The sequence below is a fragment of the Oreochromis aureus genome, linkage group 19 (assembly GCF_013358895.1).
Source record: "Oreochromis aureus strain Israel breed Guangdong linkage group 19, ZZ_aureus, whole genome shotgun sequence".
Classification (NCBI taxonomy): domain Eukaryota; kingdom Metazoa; phylum Chordata; class Actinopteri; order Cichliformes; family Cichlidae; genus Oreochromis; species Oreochromis aureus.
In genome coordinates this window covers 22,266,664-22,285,161 of record NC_052960.1, presented here as the reverse complement: position 1 = coordinate 22,285,161, position 18,498 = coordinate 22,266,664, and the positions used below count along the sequence as shown (strand labels likewise).

The following is an 18,498-nucleotide window of genomic DNA, read 5'->3' as shown; positions in this document are numbered from 1 at the left end:
TCTTTACTTCACGTTAATCCTTTCTTTGGACAGTAAAGCCATGTGAAAGTCAACTTGGCTTAAGAGGCCCTAACACTAAGGGTTAGTCAGACAAGCTTATTGAGGATTCATTAAATAAAAGGAAGAGAGGGCGGGTGAATGAGGTTAGTGGCTGGTTCAGAGGAGCATCCTGCACTCTCCGTCTCTACGTGACAGCAACAGGAATGTTGAGAACCCAGCTGCTATAGTTTGTTGGCTAATAAGACGCATCATGTAGTGTTCATCAAGCAGTCTTTTTTTTTAAATTACAAAAGAAAGGAGAAGGAAAAAAAAAAAAGCCACAGTCTCTCAAACTAACAGCTGTATCCCAGCTCGTTCTATTTGTAAGGTTTTTAATAAAATTTCCAAGACAGTAACTTTAAAAAAAGACAAGAACACCTTTGTCACAAGCCACTAGATAAACCACACATGCACAGTAATTAACAATGCAAGTGGGTAAATGATCTCACACAGAGTGAGAGGAACCAAAAGAAGTGTCAGACAAAATGTGCCTCAGTGCTCACACCCAGTGGTTGGACTTCCTGAGAGGGCTGCTGTTGGGTTTTGTCCCCGTCTGGCCATTCATGGCTTGGGGATGGAGAGGAAGGGAGCCAGTGTAACTGCATGAACTGTGCGTGTGTGTGAGTTTGAGTGGTGAGAATCGGATGAGGAGGAGGAGGTGGGGGTAGGCGGAGGTTGAGGATTAGGGAATTAGAACTCCAAAGCGTGGGAGGAGGGGGTAGGGGGGCTTCGCCTTTTGTTGGTTTTTCCTCAGCCGCCCCCGCCATCCCTTCGGCCCTTTTCTGCCGGGTTCTGCCTGTAGGCTGCAGCTGCGGCCTGCCACCCTGTGCCCTGCATCTCAATGAGGCACGGACTGCCTGCTCTAAAAGAGTGGGGGCTCCCTGATGCAAGGGTCAACACTGAGCCCAGCAACCACAAACTCCACCCCCAAGACGCCCTGCTCTAAGCTGAGCTTCTCATGCTGACCGAACACCCATCTACATATTTGCCCGACTGCGACCATATAAGGCAGCGCCGGGTTCACATGCCATCTTAAACTATCCTGGAGTACGGAGTCCTTTTCTTTCCTACTCTTTATGCCTTCCTGACCCACCCCCCCGGCTCATACTCCCTTTTGTTGGCCTCATTCTCTCCATGCAGCTGGATTTGGGGGGGTTTGCAGGAGGGGTGGGAGGTGCACCATTGCCAGGGCTTTGGCAGCAGCATCAACAGGTTCCGTTGAAGGGCCACCCCAACCCCAAATCTAGCCCTCTGTCTCTTCCCCTTCTCCCTTTTTTTTTTTTCCCTCTCTCTCTGTCACTAGGGTTGCTACTGCTATCCTAAAAAAAAAAAAAAAAAAAAAAAAAGCAAGGGGGTGCGATGGAGGCTGCCCCGCTTTCTCACGCTCGTAAGAAAGCCCTCACTTCTTCTCTGTGGTGAGTGACACCTGCTGATTACCATAGAGACACTGTGGGAAGTTCCCCCCTGCCACACTGGGCTGAGATTTGCACCCTCTCCCTGGGTAAACAAGCAATCCATGGATTAGTTAACTGGGTTACTGCATGGCAAACAAATAAACACACATTATTTAGAACAAATTAGTGCCAATGAACTCTCAATGACCAGTAAAATTTAGCACCCTTAAACAAGCAACGATTACGTTGCGCCTGCTCCATTTAGACAGGTACACTCCAGCTGTTGACATTTTTCAGGGGCACTACTTGTTAAAATGTTCTGTATGCCCTGTAAATAAATATAAATATGAAATATGCTCAGAGTAACAGAAAATATCAATATCATAGATGTAACACATATCTGAGTCCCCAGACAGCTAAGCATCCCTTTCGTTTCGCTGTCTCTCTAACCCACCCTAAACTGAAGAGAGGTGCCAGTGATTTGATTGATGTCAAAGACTTTGAGCTTTTCGCTGGTCCATAGCCGCTTCCGCCATGGGTCTGAGTTGTCAGCAGGGTCATTATCCTAGCAACAGAGTGGGAAGCGTGCGCTGGAAGTGGGGGAGGACTAAAAAGGGGATGAGCTTGTGAGGGTAAGGGAGAAAGAGGGACCATAAAAGACAAGAAAAAAAAAGTGTGCGAGTAAGAATGAAAGAGAACAAGCAGAAAGAGAGAGATGAGGACAGTGAGGAAATGACACAGACAGAAAGGGTGCACAGCAACAGTAACAAAGGCTGAGATCACTGCTGAGTACCACAGTTGTGGCGACCAGGCGGACTCTGCACAGCAAAGTAAGCACACAGCGGGCTTGCTGCGAGAGGAGGCGAATGGTGGAGGTGCCACCTCCCTCAGCCTCCTGGTCCCCCCCACCATTCCAGCCAGCCTGCCTGCCGACAGCTGCACCCCAGTAATTTACTTCTCTCCACCACATTTAGCAGGAAGACTGCTTCCCATTACCCAGAGCAGGGGGTCCACGCTGACGGCCAGACACCCGGCCAGAGCAATGGCTTCCTGGTGTGACACCCTCTGCTGCTGGACCCTGCCTACAGGGGATCCACTCAGATCTGTCTGCCACTTCAACTTTCACTACTGGTGTTCATTTGGGCGTTTCCCTCACAAAGTTCAGGCTGACTATTGTAAACTTATTGGAAAAAAGTTAGCAAGACAGGGTATACACCATTAGTTTCAGTCAAACTACTGAATTACCCACTGACAGAGGGTCATCTGTGGCTCAGGAGGAAGAGCAGGTTGTCTGCTAATTGGAAGGTCAGTGGTTTGATCCCCAGCTCCTCCAGTCCACAATCTGAGGTGTCCTCAGGCAAAATACTGAGCTCCAAATTGCTCCGGATGCTTGCTGTGCCTCATTGAAAGCGCTTAAAGGAATAGAATAAAGTGCTGCAGGAATGTGTGAATAAGGCTAGTAGCAAAAAGTGTTAAGTGCTAAGTAGAGTTGCAAAGTGCTATACGAGTAGCAGTCCAGTTACAGACAGGCATCTTCCATATTTGATTATCTTCCCTCTGGAAAATCCCTTTATCCATCACTTAACTTCTGTGCTAGGTATTTAATGTTAAAAATGTGTATGTATGTACTCACTTGTCAGCTGTTGACAGGTGAAGTCAATATCTCATTACAGAGTTATTCCCCAGTGAAACTTTAGATCCTATAAAAACTGTGTGTTCAACAAGCCTGAGGTCATTACTTGGCATATAAGATTATGGCTGAACAGTGCACGATGTAGTAATAATAACAACGTTAACTACACTAACAGAACTAAGCTGGTAAAACACAGCATATTTGTAAAGGAGTTATTAATGCAGCATCACAAGTTTTAGTTTTGTTTATCATTTTTGTTTACATTTAATCTTCACAATATATCAGCAAATTTGCACAACTATTCCCTACACTGTTGCAGTATGTACGTACGTATGTTTATGTGATTGTGTATTTGTAGCAGTATGCAATCCTTGACACCCATAATGAGGGTAGACCAGGCAAGGCCAGCAGCAGATTTGGCCGTGACTCAAAGTCCTTAAATCCTGAGACAGTCAGCAATGCAGTATCATGAGACATTCTTAATCAGGTGGGTCTGGCCCTTGAAGAGCATCAAGCTTTGCAGGAAACACTGCATTCCCTTACTGAGATCTTACAGAACAAACTAATATAAATGTGGGAAATGCTGGCTGAATTGTTGCAGGGCTGCTCACCAGATGCGGAAGGTACAAACGTTCAAAAGAATGGAGGAAAAAAATAAATTAAAAAATGTTTTAAAAAATAAATATAAAAATCTACAGTTACTGTGTCTAATGTTTCATAACCCCCCACCCCCGCTCACTCCCCACTCTGTGTCTCATGCACTTTCCTGGACCACCAACAAGGTCTTGCATGGACGAGCAGCTCATGGGTGTCCTTCAGCCGCATGACCAGCAAAAGAGCCAATCAGCTGATGAGGTCCAAACCAAACCACGAGAGAGTCTCTGTGGCACGTCGCACACAACATCAACCAGCTCTCCTCAGGCCGACTGGGTCACTGAGCAATGTTCTGGGAACATCACAAAGACGCTGCTCAACTTCTGCCCCTCTCCCATTTTGCGCCCCTCCCATTTTGCGCCCCCCTCCCATTTTGCGCCCCCATCTCTACTGCTGTGCTCTCTGCTTTCCCCTCCTTCCCTCACTCCACCCCTCCTCTCACGGGTTGGAGCCAGCTGAGCGTGCTACCCAAATCCAACAGTTGTTGTGGCCTTCGTTAGCCTAACGAGGGGGCTGGCTCTTTATACTTGTCAGGGAGCAAATGAGTCAAACAAACAAGAGCCAGGGAAGAAGGGAGGACAAGCAAGCGCTGTTCTGTTGAGCTTGACTGGGTTTTTGGCCACAGCGCTTCCCTGGAAACTAGGGAACCCACAATCTGCCTCTTTGATGTCAGATGATGCTCTGGCTTTGATGGAAACTTTGGAAAAACACTTGCAAAGAGAAATAACATGCCGTTTGGTCTCCGTGGCCACTAGAGGCCGTAGGCACATTCAGAGTGTGTGGGTGCACTCCATGAAGGATCTAAAAAGGAAGTACCATTTGGGGACACATAACAACTGGTTATGATAGTAACGACAAAGTTACAGTGTTTGTGCAGGCCTGTACTTGCTATGTGGTCTGTGCATAAGGGCACCGGGTAATGTCCTGCTGGCAGTGTCAGAATAAATATGCTTCACTCTGTATATTAAACCACTCACATTTGCATATGCATGTTTAAATGTGCGCACACACACGCTCCATCCTACTCAGCTGCTTTGTCTCACATTCCAAAACTGCCCTTCCAAAACAGATAACAATCCCATCAACATGTCCCAATGGTGTCCACAATCCAGACGCATTACTGCAGCACAAGGCTTAAGAAGAAACTATGAAGGTGTGTCCTTCAGAATTAGATCATTTCACAGAGTGTAGCCTGTCTGGAACAACTGTACAGAGCAATCCAAGGCTGGGAATCTGGAGCTTTAATGACAGATTAGCTCTACTGAGGGTGGGGGGTTACAAGGTACAGAGGCACAATCGCTTGCTTTACTTTCTCTCAGGCGTCTTGACTCAGTCTGCACGTGCATGCTGAAGATGACTAATCAGAAAGGAATCAAAGAGCCTGCTTGCCAGAGCTGCTTTGCTTTGTGCCTGCGACTGGCCCACCGTGAAATTCAATCATCATGTGGAGCCAATAAATGGGCACTGCTAGAAGAGGAGGCTACTCAAACTGTACCTGCTTTTGTAAGAGAGTACTGCAGTGCAAGACCAGGTCCATGAAACAGACAAACACACACACGAAAGAAAAAGGAGTGTTGATGGAAATATGAAGGTCAATCTGTTGTAAAACATCAAATTGGTGTTTTGAAAGCACACATGGGAGTAATGAGCATGGTGAACACACTCAGAGGTGGTACAAGCCATTTATTATAACGCCCACATGGAGATTTGAGTCACTTGGGTGGCGCCACCACACAAGCTGCACTCAAGGTGCGGGAAGATGGGAAGAGGTTTGTCGAGCACAGACTGCCTGGCTGACCGAGGTGATCGACAGAAAGACAGGGCTACTTGCAGGTTCACCTTCTGTGCACTGGCTCTGGGGCAAAGATTGCATGACAGTGACGCGACACTAAAAGCCTTCCTGTCAAGGAGGCAGGCGGATGCCCTCCAATCAAAACAGAGGCTCGGTGACATTTCACAGGGCACAGCTGCTGGGCTACGACAGCATGCCAACTCACTATTTCTGAAGGGTTGTTTGTTTAGTGTTCATGTCACAAATGGGGGGGTGGGGGGGGTGGGGGGGGCGCGTATAGATGGAGGCTCAGCGCTACAACAGTGTGCATATGCGCACGCTTCTGTCACACAAGCTGACTGTTTTCTTACCGGTCACTATTTTACTATTCTTATAGTTATACTTTACACAGGCCACCTGTTATAATGTTTCACTCTTATCTGTACTTGTGAAGGTGTGGAAAGATGGATGTGTGCCAGATTTTAATGGGACAAACACACACGTATTTCAGAGAGTGTACAAATTTACACACAGTCTCAACAGGGGAAAACGTATTATTCACTTATACCAGGGGAGATGTTCTCTCTAAAGACAGCAGGTTCTGTTTTTTTGCCCAAATAGACCAAGACAAAAAAGTAGCACAATTTACTTCTGTAGACTTTATTTTACTACCAGCTAATCCTAAACTTTCAAGACTTGAACTTTATTACTTTCCGCAAATAAAGTCCTAATGGTAACTAACACGCTGCCCTTACATTAAACAGAAGACCAGAGGTGCATGATGGCATCATATGGGGTATATTGAGCTGACCCATCAAACTAAACCAGAAACCGGCTATGTGCTTAGCACAAGTCTTGAAAACGGGGACTATGGGCTAACACATGCAGGAACTCTTATAGTGATATACTCCCATCACCTTATCCAATAATTGCAAGTCTTGGTGCTCTCTCTTCCAGAAAAAGGCCAGGTCCTTTTATTTCTGGGCCCAGGAGATTTCAGTGGTTTCTTATCCTATTTTGCCCCTGGTGGTGCAGGCAGTGGTGAAGTGGGCTCTGTGAGGCAGCCACGGCAGAAGGCAGAGTTAGTATGCGCACATAAAGCTGCTCAAAGCCAGCAGGTATGTGAGGAATGCCTTTTCGTCCAAACAACAGGACTCACGCCCGACACTGAGCCATGCCACGCCACACAGCACTGTCAGAGCAGCTCCATGGGGCCCGTTGGGGATTCTGCAACTGGATGCCTCTTTATATTACATCTGGCATACTACTTTGGTATACTACTTCCTTTTAAATGGCTTTACAAATTAATCAACCACTTGGCAAATAGTCTATACTGTTGTTGTTCATCATTTCTGCAACATTTAGAGGGAGGAGAAAAAAAAAAAAAAAAAAAGATTTGCTGCATCCACCAAGAAGTTGAGGCAATTTGTATAACGAATCCGTTTTTTATATCAAGTACAGTACTAGTGTTATATAAACTGTACGCATGAACTAATTTGTTTTCTGACATGTATCAACAAGAGTTTGAAATCTTTGACATATTCTAGGGTCTTTACATAATGTGTGTTGCACAGTTAGGTTTGTTACAAGGTCACGACAACTACACACCTCGACTGAATTGTAATCACGTGTACAAAAACCTCAGCACACATCAAATGTTAGTTGTTTAAGTGTTAATCCAGTTATCAAAAAAATAAACACAAGAAAAATAATATCGCACTTGATGGCACAAAGTGTAAATTTACCTCTTTTGTGCAGCCATCCCTCCTTGACGATCACCACATTGGTCATGTTGGTGGCCAGGATGGAGGATCCAGGTTTCTCTCAGGGAGAGACAACTTTCAGTCCAAAGTTTCCTTCACTCAGCCCTGCGCAGGAGCCTGGAGACAGGGTCCTGGAGTTTATAGCCGTCTTCTCGATGGTGGTTACCTATTAGTTAAAGAAAAGTAAAAATTAGCCCCATGTTAAGGTGAACAATTTTTTCCACTTGTCTGATTATTAACCCTCAGGTCAACGGGGCTGAGGGGAGGCAAGAGAACCGAAAAGAGCTTCCTGCTTTACGGCCCAGTCAGTGAGGGAAGGGTACAACTACAGTGCAAGTGGAACCTGCAACATTTCAAGGTTCAAATATCTGTGTAAAGCTGTGGGTTTTGGCAATCAAAATGAAGTCTCCCGTATTGGAAAATTCCATGCTGTTCACTATTGAGGCAGCCGTTCTTGATAGACTGGGAGTTTTTTCCTACTCATGAACAGAGCACCAGTGAGAAAATAATTATATCAAATAATTCTCAAACAGGATATCCATATAATAGATTTTCAAACTTTGTGCACAGCTGTTTAATGATTTTTCACCAAGAACAACAGATTACTAGGGTTCTACTCCATGCACGGATGGCATGTTTAAATCTTGAAAAGGTCTAGTCAAGTTTATGTTTTTGTGTGCTACATAATAGCCCAGAGGCCCTGTGCTGCAAAGAAGGATTACAGGCATAATGTAGTCACTTCAGGTTTAACCCAGGGTTTTTACAGTTACTAAGGTGGCTCACTTCCCCATGGTAACACATGGTGCAGACCTAACCTGCTCCACAGCAGGTTATGTTTGACTGTTTGACATAACATGTAGAAAATCACCAGCTACGGAACAATCATATTCTCTGGAAAAATAAGAGTCACCTTTCCTGGAAGATCCCTTGGGCCTCTGTGAGCAGGGTCTAAATTTGATAAAGACCGACTAAAGTGTTTGCGTTTCCCTTACGAGCGTCAATAAGAAATATAAATTCTGGGAAGCAGCTTTATTTCTTGTTTTTTCCCCCAGTTCACTGAAAGCAATTTAAAATAATTTTATTGTTCTCTGAGCCTTAATATAGTCATATGATCTCAAGAAAGGGCACCCAAGCCTTACACTGACAAGGTCAAACTGTTAAACACAGCAGGGCTGCAGCTGAAAGAACATAAGGTTAAATGAGACTACCTTACACACCTCTGAATAACAATTGTAATTATGTGCCAGATCCTTCTGTGTCTTAATGATAGAGCTGTAATACTGATGAGTCTACTAACTTACACAGTTGGCATTTTTGACAGCCTGGTGTCTTGGATTCAAAGGCAAAATTAGGGCAAAAGCAGATGTGGCAGATCTAAAACATCTATACAGCACATGGACAGTATCTGAAAGTCATGTTCTTAAGAAATCTGGAACATTTTTATTTATTTAATTATTTATTTTACAGGACCAAGAGCTCCAAAACGAAAATGATTCTGAACTAATTCAAATAAAGGAATAAAATTGATATTGAACTAAAAATTAACAAAAGTAGAGGTGCACCAACCTAATGGCTCCATAGTGTAGATGTTTATACACCCGCTTCACAAGCTAAAGGTCGCTGGTTTGATTCCAACGGGACATACAAATCCCCTTTGAAGTTGTGACAAGAAAGACATCTGGTGTAACTGTACCAAACCAAACATTCAGAGATGCCCACTGTGGTGATCCCTGTGGCAAGGGCCAATCATTGACATTCACCTCACTGATTGCTGTGAGTCAATCAGCAAATAAGACGATACTCAAAGGCAGTGACTGAGGTTTACCTGTTCTACTCCATCCCAGTCCTTATATCTGGGATCCATTTTCAGAAAATGGTATGTGAATTTATACTCTTTAAAAAGATATAAATATATTCCAAGTACATAGTGTGTGACGAGGAACTGAAAGACACTTAATCTCTCCTCACAGTATGCATTTATAGTGACAACTTCTGTGTCTGCAAGACATCAAACTGGACTGACCTACCAACACACATATGCAATCTGCCAGTTGTTAGTTTCAATGTTGGCCCAGCATTTCAAAATTATTGCTTCCCTTGTGCTTCCACCCATTTTTTCACCCTACTGATCCAATTCAGGGTTGTGGGGGTGCTGGAGCCCATTACTGCTGTCAAAGGGTGAAAAACAGGGTACAACCTGCACAGGTTCCCAATCGTGTTGAATCCAGGCTGGGGCTTTTTTGTGCATGCACTCCAGCTTCCTCCCACAGTCCGAAGACATGCGTGTTAGGTTAACTGGATTTTAAATTAACATCCTTTATATTAACATCAATATAATTTCCTTGTGAGTAAAAATGACTTTACACTGACAGTCTTTTTTAAAATAAGATCCCACCGCCGTGCTCTAGCAAGAGATTTGCGCTAAAGCACACTTCTATGTGGTTGATGGCATTAACCAACACGGAACTGTTTTGCTTAAAAACAAAATACATGTGCTATATAACACAGCTCAGATTAAAATATATTACAAGATAATAAAAAAAAGAATTCTTAGGAATAAGCTTCCCAGGAAACCCAAGGTAACTAAATTAGTTAAAGGATAATATAATATTGATTATGTGATTTTTTTCTTTTTGTACAAGAGTACCGTTGCAAGGCGGCAGATGATGGCGGTCATGTGATGTTGTCAAAACCCTTCAACAGTTACAGTGCTGCTCCTAAACAGACCTCGAGGTGAGACTGTTTTGACAACAGAACAAAATGAATAAACTATGAGGTCAAGGTGTGCTTCTTATAGTGAAGATGGAGAGATGCACACAGTTGAGCACCTTTAAATAAAAGCATAGCCTCCAGTAGACGAATTATCAAAGTGTTATTAGGTCTTGACAGTTCAAAATACCAAAATGGACATAATACCATCCTGGGTTACATAGTAAACACATGTAAGGGCATAGACAAAGATGTATGACTAAAGGGCAGACAGTAAACCCAACTAAAAACCTAAATTTGGGAGAAAGATCATGCTACAGCAGTAGCTGCAATAGCTCACTTGTTAAAGCAGAAGTCAAATAAGGCAGTAAAAACTGTACTAACAGTCATCCAAACACTGTCAAGACTACCATTAGACTTCAAACCTGCAGGCTATCATAACCAAAGCACTTGACCCTTTCCTTCATTCAGTATTTCTTTGTGATATAAAGATAGCTTTGAATAAAGGGAAGCAGCCAAAAGATGATCAATTGCAATGCTTGTTCACATAAATGTCACATACTGCGCCAGGCAATCCCTGACCATCGGCTGAAATCAATTTCCCTGCTGCTCCATCAGAGCTGGGCCATCAAAAGAGAGCTCTGTTTGAGTGGCCTCATCCAGCTAACTGGTGGGGACAACAACAGGAAGTGAATGTGACTATTGACAGACAACGAGTCATATCAGTACAGCCTCAGGCTCGAATACATCTGGCAGCGAGTGTGCAATCAACACCTTTTACTGCCACTCTGCTCCCCTCCATCAGTGAGCAAAAGTAAGTTTATGAAGCCAAAGTTTATTTTCGCTCAGTGTTTTTGTTTATTGCACTTGGGGTTGTGGTGCTTGTGTCACACAGCCGATGTTGGAAGGATCCTGGAGAGGGATTTGAGAAGGGGAAAAAAAGGGAAGCACACAGAGTGCAATTCAAAGTAAGGATCACAAAAACCGTTGGATCCCATCGGCATCTTAGTGTGGACTCTGTGACACAGGCACGCACACATTATATACACATTGGGATACACCTCACAAACAAACTTGAGCGCACACACGCCGCAGCCAAAAAAGCAACACATGCACAAGACCGGCTCTGGAGCCACAACAGAGCGCTGCTGTTTTAATGGGAGCGACCTGTTGCTACTGCGGCCTGTGTGGAAAAAGCTGGGCCGCTGCCAGCGCTGCAGCCAGCAGCCACTGAATGAACCCAGTACCCTGACAGCGGGTCACATGGTCCTCAGGCCTCTGGGCCACCGCCTGCCTGCCTGCCCTGATGTCAGGGCGGCTTTCAATCATTCATCTTTCTGGCTCCAACGCCGGGGGCCACCCCATTCAATGCAAATCAGTGTCATGCAGCAAAAGTTGCCACACACTGAGCTTGTCACTGGGCCAGAGAGGATAGTCCCATGTGTTTATAGCAGGAAGCAGGGGAGAAAAAAAAAAAAAAAAAAAATCAGGTCGACATCACCACGCTACTTCCTTCATCACAGATTAATAGATACCATTTTTTGCTTCAGTTTCTGCTCGGTTAACAGAAAAACTACCACATGGTTTCTGGTTCCAAAAGTAAAACATTACACTGAAAGTATTTAAAAACACAAGAAATGACATCACGCTAACCTGTTGCTGAAAAACAAGTCACCAAAGCAACACTTTAGTTTGAGCTCAAATACCACAGTGGAGCCAGTATTACGGTGATCTACTACGCTACCAAGTTCCTCTTTCAAGTTCCCTGAAAGCACACCATTATTGATAAGAATATTGCGGGCAGCTTTAACTGAACACAAAACCGCAGTGACTGCAACCTTGAAAGGCAAGCAGACTCGCCGCTTTAATCCTACGATGACACGAACACCAACCACTTTATGACTCATGTTAATGTAATCATATTCAGGCTGTTCAGACAAGCTGTAAAAGCAACACAAAGCTTAATTTATTCAAATCACCCCCCCCCCCCACACACACACACACATCACACCTCATGAGAATCATTTTACAATGGCTGGAAAGTTAACACAGAAAAGCAAAAGGAAAACAAAAGTATTTTGTTTTCAGTGTTTTCAGTTTTTGTGACACAGATGGAGAAGAGTGACGTCCGGGACACCGGTACGAGAACCACCTCTTTCTCAGTCTCAGTACATCCAGACTCTGGTGATGCATCCAGGCCCCTGTCTGTCTGTTTTGGACAAAATTTCAAACAACATTCCTCAGATTCTGCATGCAACTGGTGGCAGATTTGCGTCAACCGAGCTGCTGTGAGGGGATTGGGTGGGAGGTGGGTGTTTTTTTTCTAAACAGAACAGCGAGAGCCAAGCAGTCACTGGCTGCATCATTGCGCCAGCTTGTTGCGTCTTCCCCAGGTCACATGCCAAATCCCCTTGCGTACACACACAGTGGACAGACGTAGTCTCATGACCGATAAAAACATATTTTTTTTTTGACACTGAAGGCATGGTGGGTACAACACACCCGGGGACAATGTTCTCTTTTTAGTACATGCATGCACCCTGGGAGAAGGAGACAGACAGTATTATTAGTAAAATAAGTTTTAAACATGATTGCAAGCCTTGTATCCTGCAAGAATCCTTTTGAAATTTGAAAGCCCATCAGATTTCTATGCCCTTGATCACTTGATATCTCTCAAACTTGATAAGAATACTATAATAATAAACCTTTAAGACAAAAAACTATTGAGTGCAGACCTACACAACTGTCATTACTGTAGGTGGGATGCTAGCAGTGAGGCCAGTGAAAACTATCAAAACACACTTATCCACAGGCATTATCCCGTTGTACTGATTACCGGGGGGGGGGCGTTAAATTACACTGTTGGGACTTTTTCTTATGACGTCTGTGTCTAAATTGTGGACCAAAAAGTAAACGCGTGGCAACAAGTCACAACATAGACGCATAACTTTTTCTTTTTTGTAAAGCAGCACTGTTTGTGGCCACAGCAGCTTCTCGGCAGGCAGGCAGCAAAGCTAATGGCTAAAGATAAGATGGCAATAAATGCCTCACTCAAACAAGTAAACAAACGCGGTGGTAGTTCACAACAATGAATGAGCTGCTCTCTCTTGTTGAGCTCATTTGTTTTCATTTCCCTCCAGGACCATAAAGCACAACGCCAAAAAACCCAACTTTTTTCCCGCAAAGAGAAGAACCGTTTCAAGCGACTTGACTGCAGATATTTTGGCCCGAGGGTTGTGTCTCAAAAGTGGTCATTGTCAAAAAAAAAAAAAAAAAAAATGAATGGTTAACATCTTAAAGAGACTCACTGCTGTTTGTGGAAAAACACCGAGCGTTAAGAATTCACTACAGGAAATTAATGAGCCGTCGACTTTTTTCGTCATGAGACAACTTTTTACGGCGAAGTGAAGTCAGGAAAGTACCTCATTTCAGGTTTGCATCTAGCGTTAGAAAGGATATGGGGCCTAGCAGGGCAGCTTGGGTGAGAATAACCGCATCCCATGTAAGTACAATGGGGACCTACCCTGTCTAGCTGTCGAACTCTTGTAGTTAACCATGCGAAGGAAACGCGGACATTTACCTGGACAGGAATTCAACAATGTGTCCGTCTCATTATAGTGAGCTGTTTCGGCGGTGTTTTAAGTTGACGGGTCCTTCAACAATCTGGACAAAGTGCTCTCATTTACTCCGTTTCTCTTGCCTTTCTTCCACTACACCTCCCAAACGCGCTGTCTGCAATGCCTCTGTGGCAGCCGTCTCTCCCGGGTCCTAAAGCCGCCCATAAATGAGTCACACTCACAGAAGGAGTAGTAGGCTGTCAGGCGTCCCATTGAAGAAAAAAAAAAAAACTGCAGTGGTGCTTCTTCTGCATGGCCTTGTTGAACTCTCTGCTCTTTTATCTGTGCCGGTGGTTTCCAAAATGGGTTTCGGGGACCTGCCGAGGACCTTGTATGTTTTTCAAGGGATCCTCGCTTCAATTAAGTGTACTTAGGTGGGTTTTTTTGACTTCCTGGAACAACCACAAGGGTAATGCAGGCTACAAGATGAGAATTACATTTTGGTACCTGCTCTACCTGCTCTGCGATGAGCTATATTAGGGTTGCAAAAGGTGCTTCTAGTCATCAATCATCTGTAATTATGTATTACTTTTTTTTGGTCTTTTTGATTACATGTTTTTTGGTCACAAAATATACACAAATATTGCCAGTTAGTCCAGATGTTGTATATTAGTGCCTTACAAAAGTTCAAAATTACAGTCTTGCAAAGTTTGCTATAAGAAAAGACTAAGAAAAACGTTTTTTAGAGCTAAACTGGTTCATTTAGTGTATGTTATTATCATTTTGTCATTTCACATCTGCCCTGTTATTTAATAACTTTTAAAATTATATTACAATAAAATATTTTATGTTCACAAACCTCCTTCTAGGGTTTTAAACAAGTTAAGCTGCAGCTGTATCTGAAAGAAAAGTACAAGTTTGTCACCGTGTCTTTGTTTCAAGCAAGTTGTATTTGATGGGTAAACTTGTTAACATGGAAATAGAGTTATAATAAGTGAAATTAGGTCAAAGTAAATAAAGCTTTATCCAAAATAAGGTCAACCAACCAATCAAAACCACGAAAACAAAAGGTTATGCACCTTAAAACTGTGTAAAGAGCTGTGCTTCTAAAAGGTGAAGCTCTAGCTCTAGTTTCAGATATGGTTCTTTCAGACACATGTGTAGCCTTGTGTAATCTAGTAAAATTATATTAAAATCACTACTAAAGAAGAAACCATAAGCAGGATGTGCTGCTGCTTCCATTCTGTTGCACATCAGCGCTAAAGCATCAGGCTCGGTGGTGGACTTTTACACATTCGATCACCTGGTTCCAGTCACATCTGCCAGTACCAAAAAGCACTGGTACACGCTTTCTCTTCAAGTTGCTGTGGAAGGGCCTCTGACATTTCCAGGAAATGCCAACTAAACATGAAGTGTGAGAATGTCTCAGTCTGACACACTTAAAACAAAATACCTCAAAATGGGTAAAGCAGATGTGCTGAACACAAGAATGTGTTTGCAGAAGTGTATTTAGTCTGATTTAGCCCTTGCCACTGATCTTTTTGTATTCATGCAGATACTCTCTTAAATTAACTGCATATACCAGATGAAATAGCTGAACGAGAAGGTAAAAATCTTGAGGGTTGTTCATGATTACATGCCACACTTTTACCTGTTGTGTTAGATAAACCGTCATCTACAGCTACAGAGAACTCCACTGGAGAGGTAGGAGTTAAACCAGTTTTGGACAGGTACAGACAGGCCAGCTCAGTCTGCTTAAAAGAAGTCAGGGAGCCTATGTATCAAATGACGCCCTCAGATGACTGGGTATACTTGATCAAAATGTTTCTAACTAGAAGTCTAAAACATTTTAGAGACCTCCCATTTTAACATTTCCATTATCTTGCTTTACACTGTGATACTCACGACCCTCTTCACGTCCATTACGTCTTACCCCTCCATTATTTTTCTATCCCCAAGCATGGTGTAGTTGACTGCCTCAAAGTTGAATCAGCATTAGAAGTGCAGTAAAATATATGTATCACTTATAAAAGCAAGACAGTGCATGTGACAATTCCCGCAATAATGACTTAATAATATTAAAAGAACAGGATAGCAGGGGAAAGCTGCCAATGTTTCCTCTTGTGATGAAAAATTCATTGGCTTGTGCCCTTTGTCTCTCAGCCTCCTCTGCTGTCATTTCCCCTCTTTGTCACTCACGCTGTAATGTGTTTCTCACTGCTACCATGTGTCAGCCTCGCCAAGCTGTTCCTGTCATACAGGCAAAGCTGACTTAGGGTATCCCATATTTTCTCCAGTTGCTATTCATTGGTGCTCTCCTCCTCCTCCTCCACCCGCTCTCTCTGGCCTGTTGATGGGAATGCCCGCTCTGTTGTTTTGCAGGATCAAACGTAACAGTAACAAGATTAAAAAGTCAAAGTGAGTTAATAGCATCTCTCCCATCAAAGGCTCATCCGATCTCTGATCCCTGTCTACTTGCAGTATCTGTCTAGAGTACAACAAACAGTACAGACAGAACTTAATGGCCCGTTAAAGGAGAATAGATAACACGCGGTAACAACAATTAGACACAGAAGGGCAGGAGGGCCATAATAGGGAGGAGGTGATGGGTGAATGGATACGTGGGGCGGTGGGGAAGCTGACCAAAACAGCATCTCCAGTCAACTACAAAGCAATTTTGCTTAAACTATTACACTATTAGATGAATGTAATATTTTAAAAAAGCAAAGCAAAAGAATCACACAACTATTGTTGTATAAATTGCGTGTAAAACAGCAGGATCAGTACAGAACAGTATAAGAGATACTAAAAGTATGTGAGTGATATAGGGACACTTATTTTATTTAACCAGTGCAGCTGTTGTGATAAATCACTCCTAGAAGATACACACAAACACAACTGATTATCAGTTATTAAAGCATTGCTTCTAAAAGCTGGCAACTGTTTTTAATGTGATTCCAGCATCCTATTTCCAAAAAAGTTAGGGACAACACTAGAAATCCCCTAAAACATCTGGTGGCTCATCTTACAGCTACAGTTAGGTTGACTGGCAACAGGCAAATAATATAAAATATTGCTGTAAAATTGGCCTCCTAGAGAGTGAAACATCTGTGAAGGACTGCATGGGAAAATAGTTGAAAATTTTAAGGATTGCTACCTTGACTGTTTCTGCTAGATGTCTCTTCCTGTTAAAAGGGAGTTTTTCCTTCCCACTGTCGCCAAGTGCTTGCTCATAGAGGGTTGTCTGATTGTTGATGGGTTTTTTCTTTATTATTGTAGGAGGTTTACATTACGATATAAAGTGCCTTGAGGCGACTGTTGTTGTGATTTGGTGCTATATAAATAAAACTGAATTGAATTAAATTTTGCAACTCATGAACTTGAGAATTTTCTTTGGTATGCAATATTATTAAAAGAGGTAGACATCGCAGGGAACTCTTTGTATGCAAAGGACTAGGCCAAAGACTAACACTCACTGCATTGGAAACAAACACAATTCTGAAGTGAAAATCTGAAGTAAAAATTCAAAAGGAACACTTTTGAAAACTGTTAAGCGAACAGACATACATTTATTGTTTTATTCAAAAAGTTAAGTTTATTCCAAGTTAAACTCTGAAAGGCAAAGGAAAAAAACACTTATGAACAACATGGAAAATGCTACTGACTTCTCTGGGTCTGAACCCCTTTATTATGGACTGAGTTGAAGTAAAAAACCAAATTACTGTACTGTGGTTAAAAAGTTTTAATTCCTTTCAGAAATAATGGAAGACGTGTCCTCCCAGCTGAGAGAGAGTCCATCCAGATGATCTGCAAACAGTTCAGTAGCCAGCATCTGATCTGCAAACAGTTCAGTAGCCAGCATCTGTGATACTGAGGAAGTGAATTTGTGCACAGGATGCAGGGGGTACGGGTAAATTTCACATCTTTAAAATCACCATTAATTCTGAATGAATATATATGCAGGGTTTTAAAACATGTGCTACCACTCATGTATTTTTCAGGAGGATGACACTAGACCACTTACTGGACATATTATAACAGCGGGGCCCTACAGTAAAAGAATCCAGGTGTTAAACCAATCCGACTTTACTCCGAAACTGGAAATGTGGAAAATTACAGAACTAAAATGACAAAGCAGAAGGCCCCGAATGGCTAAAGAGCTGAAATCTTATATCAAACAAGCCCCGAAATACATTTGGCTTACAAAACTGCAGTAATTGGTCTCTCTGGTTTCACAACACCACAGTGGCAAACATCCTCTTATCCCACTTTTTTTTTAAGACATAAGCATATATGTTTCAAATAAACAAAAGAAAACAATAACATCGCAGCCTTTTGAATTTGTTGCTGTTGTGCTATTATTAATTAAAAACAGGGTTAAAAGGTTTTGCAAAGCTTTGTTTTGAATTCTCTGTCAGTTACATAAAAGATGCACCTGTTTAAAAAAAGGTAATTTGATTAAATCTGCATGGCCAGTGAGAGTGAAATAACATCACTCTCCCCAATATTATAACCATTTCAAAAGAACATAAACTTTACTGCCCTTATGCATGGAGATGCATTATAAACACCCTCAAACAGACACCACCAGCACAGCTTAAACCCACAACTATGATCAGACTCTGGTCCAGCAGGGAGAGTGATGTGGTTCAACTCTGGCTGGTTGGCCGGTCAGGCTACACTGGAATGCGGGGTCTTTTGTTTGTCTGAGAGAGGAGTGGGTCAGGGAGAGAATGCCATTGATGATTGCAGAGAAGAAGAATGAACCTCCAGGAAGTGTTCTCTCTCTCTCTCTCTCCCGACTCCCCCGCTCTCATTCTCTCTGTCTCTCTTTCCCTATCTTTTTTTTTCTGTGTGTGAGAACCTTCACCGTGCCGAGCCTCTCTCTGCTGAGGCCACAGTCCCCAGGCACAACCACTGCTTTGTCTTGCCCTGTGAACACACACACACCCCTCCTCTACTGGGCGCCTACGTTTGC

The 18,498-nt window shown here is 43.0% G+C and overlaps 1 protein-coding gene and 1 long non-coding RNA gene across 4 annotated transcripts in view; one reads left to right on the top strand and one right to left on the bottom strand.

Moving 5' to 3' along the window:
• akt1 (v-akt murine thymoma viral oncogene homolog 1) overlaps positions 1–13,918 on the bottom strand; it is a 31,852-nt gene extending 17,934 nt beyond the window's left edge. The window contains exons 1-2 of one of the 3 annotated variants that reach the window (XM_039603545.1): positions 13,544–13,918; positions 7,237–7,420 (exon numbers count right to left, since the gene is read on the bottom strand). In XM_039603545.1, the coding sequence (XP_039459479.1) occupies positions 7,237–7,282 (46 nt within the window). In that variant the 5' untranslated portion in view covers positions 7,283–7,420; positions 13,544–13,918. Of the gene's footprint in view, positions 1–7,236; positions 7,421–13,486; positions 13,503–13,543 lie in introns of those variants that run through there. The other 2 variants (XM_039603547.1, XM_039603546.1) reach the window with 2 other exon arrangements.
• Positions 13,350–17,827, top strand: LOC120434893. The gene is made up of 3 exons (XR_005609417.1): positions 13,350–13,465; positions 17,277–17,424; positions 17,522–17,827. It is a non-coding gene; the product is annotated as an uncharacterized LOC120434893 (long non-coding RNA).
• The last annotated feature ends 671 nt before the right edge of the window (positions 17,828–18,498 follow it).